Source organism: Brienomyrus brachyistius, unplaced genomic scaffold (assembly GCF_023856365.1).
Source record: "Brienomyrus brachyistius isolate T26 unplaced genomic scaffold, BBRACH_0.4 scaffold42, whole genome shotgun sequence".
Classification (NCBI taxonomy): Eukaryota; Metazoa; Chordata; class Actinopteri; order Osteoglossiformes; family Mormyridae; genus Brienomyrus; species Brienomyrus brachyistius.
Window position 1 is genome coordinate 1,186,870 of NW_026042317.1, and position 18,899 is coordinate 1,205,768.

The window sequence follows — 18,899 nt, forward strand, 5'->3', positions numbered from 1 at the left end:
GGTGCGTGTTAACACTCCACCAGCGGCATTCTGGGCCAGTTGTAGATGTGATCCCTGTGCCTGGTGCGTGTTAACACTCCTCCAGCGGCATTCTGGGCCCGTTGTAGATGTGATCCCTGTGACTGGTGCGTGTTAACACTCCTCCAGCGGCATTCTGGGCCAGTTGTAGATGTGATCCCTGTGCCTGGTGCGTGTTAACACTCCTCCAGCGGCATTCTGGGCCCGTTGTAGATGTGATCCCTGTGACTGGTGCGTGTTAACACTCCACCAGCGGCATTCTGGGCCCGTTGTAGATGTGAAATAGACAAGAGGGCATTACAGTAATCTATTCTACTAGATACAAAAGCAGGTATTATTTTTCCCCAGGCAGCATATGACCCCATAACTTATGTGGAGCGACGAACGAGACAAGCACTTATGAATGTTAATTTCTGTACGAAGTAAGAAAATTGCAGACAGTCACAGCTATGAACCCCAGCCTGAGTTCTTAAAATATAAAGAAGAATTAATAGTTTTTAAAGGAACTCGGCATGACTATTAATTAGTTTTAAAAGCTTGTGCATTGTCCATTCCTACCCCTGAGCTCGGCAAAATATATTATAGGTCACCCCCCCCCCCCTTTCAAGTTTCATAGTCAGGGAACCATTAACACCATTGTTATTGTGTATAGACTGCCTGGTCCCTCAACACGGCTGCACATTCTGTTCACATCTTAAAAAAAAAAAAGAACGATAAAATTAATGTAGAGCTATAACTATTGTCTGTGCATGATTCTGCAATTCATAGTCAATAGTTACACAGACAAATTTCATAGAGGTGTGCAGCCTTGCGAAGAAGATGTGTGTGTCAGTAATGCGCTCTGGCCCCATCCCTGCTAGATGTGGTGATGAAATATACAGCAGATTATCTTCGCTACATCGCTGGCTGTCGGAATGGTGCCCGATAAATGGTGTAGGTTATATAGACAATTGGCAAACGTTTGGGGGTAGGTCTGGGCTTTTGAAGAGGGACGGTATTCACCCCTCGTGGGCTGGTGCCGATCTCCTGTCCAAAAGCATAGCTCATAGTCTCCAGGCAAATCGCTGACTAGCCAGAGCGAAGTCCAGGTGGTAGGCAAACCGGCATAACCGACCACCTGCTAGGTGCTTAGAGTCGTCACCTGGGGTTCATGTTACTGGGACTGTGTCTGTTCCCTGCGCTTTTAATCATGGAGGTCTATTCCACCATAGTGAATGTCATAATAACTTAATAATAATTAAACCAAATGCATTATTAGGTAATAGGTGTAATGCAAGGCTAAAACTTGGACTTTTGAATGGAAGATCACTGGCTCCTAAGACACTACTAATAAATGAAATGATTACTGATTTTAGTCTTGGTCCTTATGCCTTACAGAGACCTGACTTAAACCGAATGAATTCATGGCACTAAATGAATCTACTCCAGCTGATTACAGCATAACCCTCGACCAGATGGCAAAGGTGCTGGTGCTGCTGCAATATTTCAGTCTGACCTGCGAGTGTCTGAGCAAAGTGCTTATAGCTTTAGCACATTTGAAATTCTTCTTCTTAGTCTTGCGGGATCAGCTCTTTGTAGTTCTTCACCTCCAATCACCATTGTTATTGTTTATAGACCACCTGGTCCCTAACCTCCAATCACCATTGTTGTTGTGTATAGACCGCCTGGTCCCTAACCTCCAATCACCATTGTTATTGTGTATAGACCACCTGGTCCCTAACCTCCAGTCACCATCCATCCATCCATCCATCCATCCATTTTCCAAACCGCTTATCCTATTGGGTCGCGGGGGGTCCGGAGCCTATCCCGGAAGCAATGGGCACGAGGCAGGGAACAACCCAGGATGGGGGGCCAGCCCATCGCAGGGCACACTCACACACCATTCACTCACACATGCACACCTATGGGCAATTTAGCGACTCCAATTAGCCTCAGCATGTTTTTGGACTGTGGGGGGAAACCGGAGTACCCGGAGGAAACCCCACGACGACATGGGGAGAACATGCAAACTCCGCACACATGTGACCCAGGTGGAGACTCGAACCTGGAACCCAGAGGTGTGAGGCAACAGTGCTAACCACTGCACCACCATGCCGCCCCTCCAGTCACCATTGTTATTGTATATAGACGGCCTGGTCCCTAACCTCCAATCACCATTGTTATTGTGTATAGACTGCAAGGTCCCTAACCTCCAATCACCATTGTTATTGTGTATAGACTGCATGGTCCCTAACCTCCAATCACCATTGTTATTGTGTATAGACCACCTGGTCCCTAACCTCCAATCACCATTGTTATTGTGTATAGACCACTTGGTCCTTAACCTCTAATCACCATTGTTATTGTGTATAGACTGCAAGGTCCCTAAACTCCAATCACCATTGTTATTTTGTATAGACCACATGGTCCCTAACCTCTAATCATCATTGTTATTTTGTATAGACTGCCTGGTCCCTAACCTCCAATCACCATTGTTATTGTGTATAGACCAGCTGGTCCCAAACCTCCAATCACTACTGTTATTGTGTATAGACCGCCTGGTCCCTGGAGTTTGCAAATTTCTCAACAATCCTGGTGGTCACTACTGACAAAGCCGTGAAATTAATATTCACATGGAGAATGACAGTGATCCTTTAACAACAACATTTTCTGCTATCCTTGACTCTGTAGATGTTTGTCAGAATGTAGTCGGCCTTCTCATGCCTGTAACCACACCCTGGATTTGATTCTTAGCCATGGTGTCCTGGTGGATCACATATCTATTATACCTCAGAATCCTCTGCTTTCAGATCATTACTTGTTAACGTTTGATATACAGTATAGCCTCCCTTCGGCTCCAGGTCCAAAGTACAGTATCAGATATTCAATTGCCTCATTAACTACAACAGTGTTTCTCAACCAACTTCCACAGTCCTTCAGCCTTACATCTGAAGCCCCGTGTGAAAATGAACTTGAACGGGTAACTGTGCACATGGAGAAATCGCTTTGCAGCACCTAGATCTTGTAGCTCCACTTAAGAAGATAAAGCATAGAGATAAGAAACCTGCCCCCTGGTGCTCAGATCATACGCGTAACTTAAACAGGCATCACGCAAGCTAGAGCACAAATGGGGCTCAACTGAACTAGAAGTTTTCAGATCTACCTGGAAAGAGCCTCTCTAAGTACAGACTGCGAGGTCTGTGTACCTCTCCAGACTCATGGAAGAGAACAAAAATAATCTTAAATTCCTATTTGAATCTCTGTCTAGGTTAACACATGATTCTTCAACATTAAACTCACAAGTCTCACAAGCTTTTATGAGTGATTACTTTATTACATTTGTAATGGTAAAATAAAGATTAGACAGACCATCCAGTGTACATCTGTAGGTACATACAGCTGCCAGCCTCCTGCTAGTCCTATGCGTACTGATAATGACACCTTTGAATCTTTCCTTCTTATAAAACAATCAGAACGTTTGAGCTTAGTTTCCTCCTGCAAATCCTCTACTAGCCTCTTAGACCCAATTCCTACAAAATTCTTGAAGGAGATTCGACCACTGATTAGCACCACCCTGTTAAATGTGTTAGACTCGTCTCTTAGGCTTGGATATGATCCAAAACCTTTTAAAATAGCTGTTATTAGACCTATTCTAAAGAAAGTAAATCTTGAACCTAGTGATTTAGGAAATTATAGGCCAATCTCCATTCATTTCAAAGATCCTGGAAAAGCTGTTGCTCGCCAGCTGTCTTCTTTCCTACAGAAAAATAATGCTAATGAATTATATCAGTCTGGCTTTGAACCAAACCACAGCACAGAAACAGCCAAAGTCAAAGTAGTGAATGATTTGCTTATGGCTTCTGACAGTGGCTGTATGTCTGTGTTGGTATTACTAGACTTAACTGCAGCATTCGATACTGTGGAGCATAATATCCTCTTGGACCGGCTAGAATCTGTGGTTGGCATTAAGGAGACAGCCCTGTCTTGGTTTGGCTCCTGTTTAACTGATCATTATCAGCTTGTCAACATGAACAATGAATCTTCCAAGATCACTAAAGTTAAATATGGTGTAGTATCACACACACACATACGACAGGGCTGAGATTCCAGGCTGCCTGAGACAAGGCCTAGCCTGATATGAGAGGTACTCGCTGGCCTAGGCACAAAAGGGGGGGTCAGTGACCCCACACACACACAAACACAGATGCACACACACGGCTCATACACACACACACACACACACACACCACACACACTCATACAGATAATAAGGGAGGAATTCCATCTTTTATGGCACAAAGATTTAGGGACCTACAGACAGCAGAGTGGACCTCAAGGATAGGGGCCCCTCAACTTGGCACGTAACCCCCTCCCCATTCATCCTGCCTTACATACCACAGATTCACCCAACACCCTAAAGAAAGTTTTTTTTTTTAAGTTCGGCCTTTGTATTCACTATATATTGATTTACTCATGGCTACTAGTCTCGATACCCAGACAGGTTATGTTTGTGTGTCCTTAGACAATCTTAGTGTTTAGCTACCCCTGCATACATGCCCTCATGATTATCCCAGAGGAATCTTGAAAATTAAATAATGTAACCAGGTATCTTAGTGTGGCTCCTAACTATCAGAGGTTCTTTCTTTCTTTGTTTAACAACCCCCCCTTTTCCACATTCTTCTGTGGCCCTTATCTGATCTTTGTGGTCCGTTAGCACTTCTTTGTCCTCTACTATTCTGCATTAAAAGACTGAATTAATGTGCATATTATCAGTTCTGGAGAGTATATAATTAGGATAAGCCACACCAACCAAAATATGTTGTTCCCAGATGTGCAATTTAAATTGGTATGACCACAAACTAACGGCCACGTCTATCTAAGGGTAAGATGTGCTGTTTAAATGTGAATATGTAATGTAATGTCTGTACGAATGATCCAAAGTAGCAACCTCTGTTGATGTATATGGATGGGATTTATTAACATGCATAATATCATAAATTGTTAATTAATACAGATTGTATGAGGTGTGACCCCCCCAGGCTGGTATGGCATGTTTGGTGTTAATCTGATGGAAAATCACTCTTGATTCCAAATCTGGTCAGTGGTTACCATGAAACTGTATGTATCAAAAGTTACAGCAGTTTAATGAAAATCATCGGTAAAGTGGTACCAGTCTAGTCATAAATCCCAAAAGGACTGTCACAGACACCCCTCCGAAAACCTGCCAACTAGATGGTCAGCCATTGCTTCAGGTGTCGAATTCCTGGTCATCCCTTTTCATGACCTTTAGAACACATAACATGGCACCTCAGAACAGAGCAGGGGGAAGAAGAGAGAGGAGCAGAGGAGAACATCAGCCCCGCAGAGGGAGGAGAAGAGAAGCCCCGGGAGAAGAGCAGTCCGTGAGAAGCCCTCCTGAAGCCTGCCGGTGAAGGCCTGCTACCCAACAGAGAACTGCAACCAAGACAGAGCCTTTCACCTTAAAGCTTCTCAAGGAGAGAGAATCCAAGGGGCTCCACTCCAACAACCGCTCCAGACGCCGCGCCTTCTTGGGTGCTACCATTCCCTCAGCTCATCACCTCTGCGACCTACTGCCAAGACCCCCTCCACTCTGCAAACACGTAAACCAGCTTCCTTTCATTCTAACAACATAAGCAGCTCTGTTAGCCTCTTTTATGACTTTAGGGTCGTGTTTCCACAAACTGTGCTTGCTTTGCAGAACAGTATTTCCCTTTTAAGGTTATCCATTTTAAATCTGGTGTAGGATCACACATGCACATATCACAAAGCTTAAATTCCAGGTGGACTGAGACAAGGCCTACCCTGGTACGAGAGGCACACATTGGCCTAGGCATCAAAGGGGGGTTAGTGACCCCACACACACAGACACACTTAAACACACACAGATAACAAGGGGGGCCAGCACTCCAACTTTTATTGCTCAAAGTTTTAACGACCTACAGATAGCAGAGTGGACCTCAAGGACAGGGGTCCCTCGACTTGGCACACAACCCCCTCCCCAGACATCCTGCCTTACATACCACTCACCCAACACCCTAAAGAAAGTTTCTTTTAAGTTTGGCTGTTGTACAGTATATCTGTATATTTATTTATCCATGACTACTAGTCTCAATATACAGACAGGTTATGTTTGTAATGTGTCCTAACTTTCAAAGACTCTTTTTCTTTGACTGACTAACCTTCCCCCCTTTTCTTTTCCACATTCCTCGGCAGCCCTTATCTGATCTTTGTATTCTACCATGCCTATCTAAGGGTAAGATGTGCTGTTGGAATGAGAATATGTCATATAATGTCTGTATAAAGGGTAACCTCTGATTGAGGTGCAACCTAGACCACTTAGACCAGGTACTGGTGTGAGTAATATAACATAATGACATAATATAGTAATCATTAATTAATCATTACAGATGGTATTCAGTGTGAACTGCTAGGCTGGTATGGCGTGTTTGGTATCAAACCGATGGAAAATCACTCCAGTTTTACACCACTTCAGCCTCTGTTCATTGAGTGCTCACAATAGTCCCTGCCTCTGTGCGATTTGGCTACTGAGCTCTAAAACCTCAAACTCGACTGAAATATCGTGAGGCTCCCTCTCATTGGACGTGAGGGGAGCTTCACTACCGATCGTTTACATTACCTGGTGATGCAGCTCGCTGGACGAGCCTTCTAACCCAGGTTACTAAGCGATACTGGTAACTAGTGAATCCCATGTAAGTCTCACATTAACCGACTCACGGGGATTAATTCAAATGTAATTAATTTCAAAACATGTTGGTGGAGATATAAAAATTTACCTGAGCTAAATATTCCTACAATGGTGTCCCTCAGGGATCAGTGCTGGGCCGCTACTGTACACTGTATATATTGCTCACATTATCAGAAATCATGGTGTTGGGTTTCATTGTTTTGCTGATGATACACAGTTATATATATCTGTTAAGCCGGATGATGCATCACAGCTCTCGGTTAGACGACTGTCGACTAGATATCCGGTAATGGATGGCAAATAATTTCTTTATGTTAAACACAGAAAAACAGAAGTACTGTTAACTGGTCCGAAGGTGGCTCAAAATAAGTTTGACAACCTCAACCTTGGTGGTCTTCCTACCCAACCTAACACATTGGTCAGAGATCTTGGTCTTCTGGTTGATTCAGATTTATGTTTCGATGCTCACATAAAAAGCATCACTAAAGCTGTGTTCTATCATGTACGGAACCTCGCCAAGCTTCGGAAGATGCTCTCCTGTCATGAAGCAGAAACACTAACACCTTTATAACTTCTAGGCTGGATACTGTAATGCCTTCCTTTCTGGGTGCCCATCTGGATCCTTACATAAACATCAGCTGGTACAAAATGCAGCAGCCAGAGTTCTTACAAACACTAATAAATGTGATTATATTAGCCCTGTTCTATGCTCCCTTCATTGGCTTCCAGTTAAGTCTCGGATTAACTACAAAATACTGCTATTGACTTATAAAACACTGAATGGCCCTGCACCAGAATACCTTAGTAACCTGCTGGCCTTATACAACCCTCCTCGCTTTCTTCCATCGAAAGGAGCAGGATATCTGTTAGTACCCAGGGCAGAAAGAGCTACGGCAGGCTGCAGAGCTTTCTCTTATAGTGCTCTTCAGCTGTGGAATAGTCTTCCAGCGGATGTGCGGGATTCAGGCTGACTCTCAATATTCAAGTCTAGACTAAAACACACCTGTTTAGTTTAGCTTATAGGGACTCTAGTTCTAGCTCTAGCTAACTGCTCACTCCCAGTCAGACCTATAGTGTGAGGTGTAGAGCTGGGTGGGGATCGGTGCCATTGGCTTTGGATAAACTGAACTGTCAGTCTGTCACTTTAGCTTCACACCCCCTTGTGGAATTGGAGTGCTGACATTCAGGGACTCCCCATGCCTGCGTTCCCACCTGCCTCTCCCTCCTACTTATGCTGCCATAGTCATATCTGCCGGAGCTTACATACTGCACTCACCTAACTGTTTGCACTGCCTCTAGTCTCCCCTACTTTGGCTAACTGCACATTTTATTTCCCCTACTCCCCCTGGGCTATGCTGCCTGGAGACCCCACATTTTCAAGATATCCTGCCTACCCTGCTGCCTGCGACGTCTCCACTACCTGTGACGTCCTTCTGGCCTGCTGCTGCCCCCTGGAGGATGGGCTCCCCCTTTGTATCTGGTTAGGGTTAGGGCTTCCTCTGCTGCCCCCTGGAGGATGGGCTCCTCCTCTGAGTCTGGTTAGGGTTAGGGCTTCCTCTGCTGCCCCCTGGAGGATGGGCTCCCCCTTTGAGTCTGGTTAGGATTAGGGCTTCCTTTGCTGCCCCCTGGAGGATGGGCTCCCCCTTTGAGTCTGGTTAGGGTTAGGGCTTCCTCTGCTGCCCCCTGGAGGATGGGCTCCTCCTCTGAGTCTGGTTCCTCCCAAGCTTTCGTCTTTCTAGGGAGTTTTTCCTTGCCACTGTCATCTCTGACTTGCTCACTGGGGGCTTTGGGCAGGGATGCTGTAAAGTGCTTTGAGATGATGTAATGTTGTGAAAAAACACTATACAAATAAAACTGAACTGAACTGAAATTGCACTCAATGTTTAGGGGGAGGACTCAAAATGATTGTTTATTGTGATATTTTTATACTAAATGACACATACACAAACAACTTATCACCCAGCCCTAATCAACAATACACTAATCGGAGAGCTATCAGTCCTGTGAAATAGGCTTTTAGAAAAAATGTTTGTTTGAATGATCTATGAATAATGATACTTCATTCACCCCCATGGGGAAATTGTCTTTTCGCCCCTCCCATCTTGCTCTCCAAGAGACACACAGACACATATACAGGTGAGAGGAAGTTTGGGGGTCGCAGCGCAGGATCGGCCAGCATCCAGCACCCCTGCAGCTCAAGGACCCAGCGATGACATCACTCTGCTGGCCAAGAGATCTGAACCAGCGACCTTCCGCTCATGGACAGAGTCCGAACCGAAAGAGTCACGCACCACACCCAGTATTTACAGAAATGCTTCCTACAGCATTCAGAACTGAAACGAATATGAGTGGTTTTCCCACTATTAATGAAAACTGGACCATTCTGTATGATGCTGTATTTTTGGTTATTTGTTACACAAAAGATGGTCGTGGAAATCTTGTCTTTTTTGTTTTTACTACATCACTACCTTCAGTTAATATAAACTAGATTAAAAAGGAACCTTGATGATAAAAGAGGGGAAATAAATTATATGTATACATATTCATTTTATATTTTAAACAATGTTTATCTATTTCTGCCGGACTAGATGTGTCGTCACATCCTCAGCCAGGTGCAGCTGAGGCCAGCAGAGGGCGCCAGTGAGCAGCCAGAGACAGCAGTCATACGGAAGCTCCCAGCTCTGGGCTCCATCACATGAACACGCCTGCTGACAATAACACTCACATACCACTTATACATCCTGTGGATAAAGAGCCCTCACTGTTTCTATAGCAGGTTAGGATGCTGTGCCTGTGATCAGAAGGCAGACTGGATGGGAATGGAAACGTAGTAACTAACAAAAAGTGACATCACTACCTTCAGTCATTATAAAGTCTGTGGTCAAGATTAGCTACTGCTATACAAACAGCTATAGCTGTGATTATCAAAATAAAACCAACTTATTAATCCATGAGGAGAAATATATAATATATAATACACATTTCAAACAATATCCATGTATTACTGCCAGACCAGACATGATTTCCCATCCCCACGTCACTTACAGAGCCGTCTTGGAGTTCTTGACCACAGGCAGCAGCCTGCAGTGCTGTTTATCTCGTCTGATGTATTTCTTCAGGTCAAACACATCCAGCTCCTCATCTGACATCAGCATCACAAAGGCCAGAGCTGAGTACTGTGCAGGTGAGAGGTCATCTGCTGAAATGTTTCCTGAATTCAGGTATCTTTGTACTTCCTCTACTAGAGAATTGTCACCCAATTCAGTCAGACAGTGGAACAGATTGATGGTCCTTTCTGGAGATAAATTCTCCTTTATTTTCCCCTTGATGTACTGGGCTGTATCCATAATGATATGTGAGGTGATTCTTGTCGGCCCCAGCAGCCTTTGTAACAGATTCTTACTGGATTCTGTTGAGAGGCCCAGGAGGAAGCGGAGGTAGAGGTCCAAGTGTCCATTCTTGCTCTCTAATGCCTGATCCACTGCAGCCTTCAGCAGGTCAGCTGATGAGTTTGACAGAAACACATATAAAGCAGCGAGATACTCCTGGATGCTCAGATGCACAAAGCAGTACACCTTCTCCTGGTACAACCCATACTCCTCTTTAAAGACTTCTGTGCACACTCCAGAGTAAACTGAAGCTTCACTGACATCAATGCCATTCTCTGTCAGATCTTGCTCATAAAATATGAGATTGCCTTTCTCAAGGTTGTCAAAAGCCAGTTTACCAAGTTTTAAAAGGAATTCCTTGCTGTATTCTTTAAGCTTAGTTTCATGGTTTTTCATATACTTGTCATTTTTTACACTTGTCTGAAAGATCAGGAAGTGTGTGTACATTTCAGTCAGAGTCCTTGGAATTTCTCCCCTGTCAATCTCACTAAAAAGCCTCTTAAGCACAGTGGCTGAAATCCAGCAGAACACAGGTATGTGGCACATGATGAAGAGGCTCCTTGATGATTTCACATGTGTGATAATCCTGCTGGCCAGGCTCTGATCATCAAATCTCTTCTTGAAATACTCCTCCTTCTGGGAATCACTGAACCCTCGTATCTCTGTCACCTGGTGGACACACTTAGCAGGTATCTGATTGGCTGCTGCTGGCCGGGAGGTTATCCAGAGGAGAGCGAATGGGAGCAGATTCCCCTTAATGAGGTTAGTCAATAGCACATCCAGGGACGTTTTCTCTGTTACATCAAACCAGCTCTCATTGTTCTGAAAATCTAGAGGAAGGCGACACTCATCCAGACCATCAAAGATGAACAAGACTTTGGAGCTAAACAGGTCAGTGGATTGAAATGATTTCAGTTCTGGGACAAAGTGGTGAAGCAGTTCAATCAGACTGTATTCACCCTTAATCAAATTCAGGTCCCGGAAAGGAAGAGCAAATATGAAGTGAACATCCTGGTTTGCTTTTCCTTCTGCCCAGTCGAGAATAAATTTCTGCACAGAGACTGTTTTCCCGATACCTGCCACCCCTTTAGTGAGTACAGTTCTGATAGGTGTCTCACGCCCACATAAGGGTTTAAATATATCATTGCACTTGACTGTAGTATCTTCTGTTCGCCTTTTCTTGGATGCTGTTTCAATCTGTCTCACTTCATGTTCATCATTGACTGCTCCAGTTCCGCCTTCAGTTATGTAGAGTTCTGTGTAAATCTCACTGAGAAGTGTTGGCTGTCCTTCCTTAGCTTTCCCTTCAAATACACACTCAAATTGCTTCTTAAGTTTACATTTGATTTCCTGCTGATGTTGCAGCATGAGCTGTCCTGAAAAGAAATGAGAGGAAAATGCACCATGATCCTGACCAGTATGAGGAAGAATATTTTCCAAAAACACACTTCTTCACACATACATATCCAGATATTTCCCTGTGACTGTGAATGTGAAACTGAAAGTTTTATCATGCGTATTTTACTGGAACACCGCATACAGGACCGTGAATAAGCCTTAGGCAGCCAAAGGAAATGTTTAAAGCCATTTATCTGGGTAGTAAGTGTATATCTGCTCAGAACCAAAAAAAAACACAAAACCCCTTTTCATTTCCCAAACCTCTCCTCAGGGGCACCACAGCCAGTCCATGTATTTGTTAAATTTCACCACCAGCTCACTTCATGAATTAATTAAATTAATTAAAAACTCAAGGAGATATTGATCAGCCACATAAGCTGTGTTAGTGGTCAAGTAAAAAAATACATGGATATACTGCATGAAATATTAGGCTGATGTTGGGAGAGGTTCTGAAATGGCAAACACACTTTGACATACATATTATAGTAGTTCTACACCAACATGAAGACCATTTAAACATCCTTTTCTTTGGCTGCCTAAGACTTTTAGACAATATTGTACATGTACATAATGTTATAAAGTTCTTACTCTTGTCCAGCAGGTCAGCAAGATCATCTTGCTTCATGGTCCTCAGGATGTACAGTGTTATCTTCAGAGCTACCTCTCTAACACTGGTCTTCTGCATCTGACCATCACTGTCCAGGTCATTGTCCTCCTCCAGCTGAGGCTCAGAGCATTCTGGGTAATTCTGATCTAGGTACCTCACAAATGTCTTCAGTTCCTCCTTTAGGAACTTAATGGCTTTTTCCTCTAGTGACTAAAATAAACAGTCAGAGTTAATTATTGCTACTTACACCAAACCTTTTCAGAGTTTCACTTGTGAATCATAGATTAAAATATATTTTCTTTAAGATGATGAATTTCTTATTGTACAGCTGTATAAAATATAAGCTAATTAACATAACAGCCAAGAAAATATATATCAGCAATAAATACAAACCTTCAATATGGATGATAAACCCGATTTATCATGTAGATCTGAACTGCAATCTTCCATTTGGTCTCTGTGAATTAGGCAGAAACATAAAGACTTCAATTCATCTACACAAATGTAACAGAAAGACTGAAAAGTTCCCCATTAAAATTGCTGTTACTGCAGATAAAGAATAACATTGTGGTATATTACAACACCAATTCCAAAAAGTTGGACATTGTGCAAATTGTAAATAAAAACAGAATGCAATGATATGGAAATCTCATAAACCCGTATTATATTCACAACAAAGCATAGAAAACATATCAGATGTTTAAACTGAGACATTTTGCTATTTCATGAAAAATATTGGCTCATTTTGAATTTCATGACAGCAACACATCTCAAAAAAGTTGGGATGGAGGCAATAGGAGGCTGGAAAAGTTTGTGGTACAAAAACCCAACAGCTGGAGGAACAATTTGCAAATAATTAGGTCAATTGGCAACAGGTGAGTAACATGACTGGGTATAAAAAGAGCATCTTAGAGTTGCAGTGTCTCTCTGAAGTAAAGATGGGCAGAGGGTCACAATCCCCCTAATACTGCACTGACAAATAGTGGAGCAATTTCAGAAAGAAGTTCCTCAGTATAAAACTGCAAAGAGGTTGAATATGTCATCATCTACAGCACATAATGCAATCAAATGATTCTGAGAATCTGGAGAAATCTCTGTGAAAAACCAGACTAGATGCCTGTGATATTTTGGCCCTTGGGCAGCACTGCATCACAAACAGGCATGATTCTGTAATGGAATCACTAAATAGGCTCAGGAATATTTCCCACAAACATTGTCAGTGAACACAATTCGCGCTGCCATGCACAGATGCCAGTTAAAACTCTATCATCCAAAGAAGAAGCCGTATATGAAGATGATCCAGAATCACCGACGTCGTCTCTGGGCCAAAGCTCATTTAAAATGGACTGCGGCTGAGTGGAAAACTGTTCTGTGGTCAGTCGAATCTAAATTTGAAATTCTTTTTGGAAACCAGGGACACCATGTCATCCGGACTAAAGAGGAGAAGGACCACCCAGCGTGTTATCAGCACTCAGTTCAAAAGCCAGCATCTCTGATGGTGTGGGGGTGCATTAGTACATATGGCAGGGGCAGCCAGCATATCTGATGGTGTGGGGGTGCATTAGTACATATGGCAGGGGCAGCCTGCATATCTGGAAAGGCACCATCAGTGCTGAAAGGTATATCCAGGTTCTAGAGCAATAGATGCTCCCATCCAGACGACGTCTCTTTCAGTGAAGACCTTGCATTTTCCCACATGACAATGCCAAACCACACACTGCATCAATTACAACATGATGGATTCGTAGAAGAAGGGTCCGGGTACTGAACTGGCCTGCCAGCGGTCCAGATCTTTCAGTCATTGAGAACATTTGGTGCATCATAAAACTAAAAATATGACACAGAAGATCTAGGACAGTTGAGCAACTAGAATCCTGTATCAGACAAGAATGAGACAACATTCCTCTCCCAAAACTCAGACAACTGATCTCCTCAGTCCTCAGACATTTACAGACTGTTGTTAAAAGAAGAGGAGATGCCACACAGTGGTAAACATGGCCTTGTCCCAACTTTTGTGAGATGTGTTGCTGCTGCGACATTCAAAATTTTTCCTTACGATGATGCATTTTCTCAGTTTGAACATTTGATATGTTTTCTGTTCTGTTATGAATAAAATACAGGTTCATCAGATTTCCATATCACTGCATTCTGTTTTTATTTACAATTTGCAGAACGTCCCAAGTTGTCCCAACAACTTTTTGGAATTGGGGTTGTAGTTTGGAAAGATGTATCTGCCATGTTAAGCTTTATTCACTGGGGCGGCTTCCTGATTCTCTCATGACAGCAGAAGAGAACCAGTGACATCAGGCTCCAGCACACAGAGACACAGCAGGCAGGAAGGACAGTTTTCTATGCAGCCCTTTGTACCCAGTGACATTTAGAGTGATTCACTTGATTAGCAGAGCTAAATACCAGCATTTGATTCACAATCCTCAGTCAAGAAACTGGTTAAATAGCTTGTTGGTTAAATTCAGCACCTGCAGGGCTAATGGGCCGAATCTGTCCTTCAGCACCTACAGGGCTAGACCCCCCCTCCCCCCCAGAGTGAGCACACTTCTTCCTATGCAACCAGCAAACAGTGAATCCCCACTAGCCACGGCGATATTGTTGCCTAATTATGATGAAAAATTAAACATCATCATCCTGCATCTGTTCTCCATCCCAGTGGACATAATGTGCATGATGTCATCAGCGTGCGCCACTCCCTTTACAATGTCCTACTGTCTTACAGAATACTAACCGCTTCAGGGATCATCGTTTGTCTGTCAGCCAGCAGCAGTGAGGGAAAACATACACACAGCTGTCCATGAACTCAAATGCTGGTGATTCTGCCTCAAACCTTCAGAACGTTCTTATCCCATTAGGATGTGATGGGGATGTGCTGACCGGGGACAGGGGGAAGCGTGAGAGCGGGTGGGAAGGGGAGCGAGCAGTATGAGCGGAGGCAGGCCTCTCAGCTTACACCACCCAGCTGTCCATGAACTCAAGTGCTGGTGATGCTGCCTCAAACCTTAACTGGCCCAGCTGTGCATGCAGGGCAGGCAGCTTGAGAGCTGACAGGGCCTGGTGGGGCTACGCGCTTTAGGAGTTCCGACTCATGCAGCCCCCTCCATCTGCTTAATCAGACCGGATGCTAGTGAACGTCAGCACAGCCTAAGTCGGATCACTCTGGGTCACTCTCCCTGGCCATAACGCTGTGGGCTAAGCCTTCTGGGGGGTGTTACACGGAGGATTAAGGGAAAATCTGACTTATTTCGACAAGTCTGGCTCATTTAAGTGGGAATTCCTTTCCATCAACGTGTCTTAAATTAATCCCTGCTGAGCTACCATGGCAACTTATAGTAGGTGAGTGAACAAGGTTGATCCAGACCAGGTTAACTGACTGCTTAGTTAAGCGTTGTCTCAAAGAATGTCCAACGTGTAGGACCAGATTCCCAAAACATTGTACCGTCGGGCGAAATTCCGCGATCTCACTACTAATGTTGTGTAACAAATATAATAAAGCCTATTAAAAAAATCACATTCCAAAACTCAACATTCCAATTAATTCCAAAATAATTCATGTAAAAGCGTACCCATGTTAGAAAGGTCAAACATGAAATGCAATAACTCAAACTGAAAAAAAATGTTAAAATAATATGAACAGGAAGATATTTTTATATTTTGTTTAGTCACTGTCTGATTTGAAAGTTTATTAGTAAAATAGCAAAGACAATATACGGTTATTTGTACACAACATTTCACACTTATGCGACTGAAAGTATTTTATGGAGATAAAAAAATGCAGAATAACATTATCAAGTAAGAATGACACATGAACTCAACCCAGAAGGTTCCCCGTTAACTATGGGGATCGAGCCAGGAACTTTCGCGGAGTAAGGCGACAGGATAAACCACTGTACCACCATGCCACTGTACTGGACACTTGTAACATTTACGTAACTTACACATTTAGTCTGTCTGCAATTCATTGCCAAGCCAACTCCCTGGCTGTGTTTATGGCCACAGTATTGCCTTTTTTAGTGACTACATCGTTGTATTTTTCATACAGCTCCATCAGCAGCGTTTGTTCTGCAGCGGAAAGAAACACCGCATTCGTTTTACACACTTTCCAACTGAATTGGTTCATCCATTCATTCAGTTTCTTAAATATCTCGGGTATATGCACTAAGTGAGACTATGCAAGTCTGTCTTGTATGAGCTTTGATTAATTAAAGCTGAACTGCGTTAGTGGAACGACATGAGTCTACATTTAGAGATGGAGCTAGTTTGAGTCTGACTTTTTCGGGAAAGTCTGGCTTTATTTAGCTACTTTCATGAAATACCCCCTTGAGGCCCGTGGGGTATTTTCCGTACGTCGCTTAAATCATCCGAGATCAGATGCCTCATCCTGGATGAGTTAATGCCAGTGAGACTCATCTGGGATAAGTCAGTTTTTCAAACGCTGTGTAGTAGATTAGTCTCGCTGGATCCATTCGTCCGAGATGATTCTGCGCGCCTGCGCTGCTTGAAAAACCCATATACATCGAGTATAGACACCTTGATCGGCAAGTCTCTCATTGGGTTCTGCAAAACATCAAAAAACAGGCCGCAATTTTTCATGCAATCCGAGCAGGACCTTTTATTAGAGGATGTAAATAACCCCAAGGTTTGACACAAGACTAATTAATGTTACAAAACATATTGAGGTGCGTATTGCATATTTTTTTTATATACGTTTGTGTTCTGTATTCATTTGTATACATTCATTTATACTTATGTAGTTTTATTTAGTGGGACCCCTTTTTTTGAGGGACTTCCATTTTTTTTTGGTTACCAGAACATCGTTAAGCTAAGCTAAGCGAAGAACGTGTTTGTCTTTTGCTTTATGATATTTTGTAAATGTTTAAGCCCCCCCCTCCCCCCCCCGGTAAAGGCACAAGCTCTTACGTTGGCTACGTTTTTTTTTGGTAATTAATTTATTTTAAATACATCGTGAACCATCAGTCACGTCTTTCGGCCATAAATCCGGAGGGGAATGCTGCAGTAAGAGCTTTACCTTCGCCCGCCACAGTGCGCTGCTGACGGATTTCACGGGGTGACTGCTTAAGGAGCAGTGAGATGCGGACGGCGTGATGGTCAGAGAATTCGGTAAGGAATAAAATCATATTAATATGGAAAATATTCAAGAACAAATACAAAATATAGGTAAGGAAATCCAGGAATGTAAAAGCTTATTACTCGAAAAGGAAGTAGAAGGTACCGCAAGACTGGAATAAATAAAAAGAATTAAAAGTAAAGAGAAAATAATGGCTGAATTTACATGTAAAAAAAGGGAAGCTGAGGAATTGCCTCGGCATTCTGAACGTCCAAAGGTTATAATGGCGGAAATGCATGCTTACCAAAGGGAGGAATTGTGTAAAAAAGAAAAAAAAGTTGCTTAGCTTATATAAACATTGGAAAATTCTGTTACGTAAATCAAGGGAAGAATTAAAAGAAAACATATCAGAAACTAATCTGGCCAATATAGCAGATATCCTTGAAAGGGAAAAGAATGATCTTATGAAAGTTTATGGAGAAATAAGGGAATGTATCACACCGACTAATGAATTATCAAGATTCACGCATGTGAAGCTGTAGCTAATGACATAATTAAAATTGTGTACGAAAGGTTGACTGCAGTAGATGGAGATTTTGAGGCCGATCTTGAAGGTCGTCGTCTGCATCAACTGTCAGTGTCTGACTATGCTCACTCAGTATATGGCGCTGCCTCCCAGTTAGTCGCCAGTCACCACTCAGAGTACTCTAGTATATCTGCGAAAAGGGCAGAAGCAGCTGCAGAGCTTGCAGCAAAGGAGGCAGAGTATAAAATAGCCCAAGCAGAAAGAAAGCAACAAGAAAAGATAAGAATACTAGAGGAGCAACACAGAAAAGAATTAGAAGGCCAGAGATCTGAATTAGAAAATCTGCATGCTGAAAGGCATATAGAGGTTGCTCGTGCCAGATAACAAGCCTATGACAGAGAAATTAAACATGAAATGCATGGCCAGACCTTTAAGTTTGACTGCAACACACAAAGCACCTATAATAGACGTTAACCTTCGCATGATGTCACAACACCATCCCTCACTGATGTGTCTTGGTAAGCTGAAGCTATTCAGAACAGCAAAGCCGTTAACAGGCTCCCAATGCCAGAGCCTGCTGTGTTTAACGGGGATCCAATTCATTTTATTGAATGGAAGGCATCCTTTATGTACTCATTCAGAGAACAGGTATCTCTTCAGCAGATAAGCTGTATTACCTTAAGAAATATATCAGTGGTTCTGCTCATAAATGTCTTGAGGGCACGTTCTACCGAAGTGATGATGAGGCATAAAAAGATGCTTGGAATAAGCTTAATCAGCGATACGGTAAGTGATACGGTCAGCCATACGGTCAGCGATACGGTCAGCCATACAGTCAGTGATACGGTCAGCCATACGGTCAGCGTTACGGTCAGTGATATGGTCAGCCATACGGTCAGCCATACGGTCAGCGTTACGGTCAGCCATACGGTCAGCGTTACGGTCAGCCATACGGTCATCCATACGGTCAGTGATACGGTCAGTGATACGGTCAGTGATATAGTCAGCCATACGGTAAGTGATACGGTCAGCCATACGGTCAGTGATACGGTCAGTGATACAGTCAGCCATACGGTCAGTGATACGGTCAGCGATACGGTCAGTGATACGGTCAGCCATACGGTCAGTGATACGGTCAGCGATACGGTCAGCCATACGGTCAGTGATACGGTCAGTGA

At 43.2% G+C, this 18,899-nt stretch overlaps 1 protein-coding gene across 2 annotated transcripts in view; it reads right to left on the reverse strand.

Annotated features, from left to right (window-relative positions):
* The window catches only part of LOC125722759 (NACHT, LRR and PYD domains-containing protein 12-like), a 37,826-nt gene that overhangs the window by 6,421 nt on the left and 12,506 nt on the right, over window positions 1–18,899 (reverse strand). For both annotated transcript variants that reach the window (XM_048998958.1, XM_048998957.1), the window contains exons 4-6: window positions 12,512–12,575; window positions 12,100–12,328; window positions 9,770–11,489 (exon numbers count right to left, since the gene is read on the reverse strand). In XM_048998958.1, coding sequence (XP_048854915.1) covers window positions 9,770–11,489; window positions 12,100–12,328; window positions 12,512–12,575 — 2,013 coding nt within the window. The remainder of the gene's footprint in view (window positions 1–9,769; window positions 11,490–12,099; window positions 12,329–12,511; window positions 12,576–18,899) is intronic.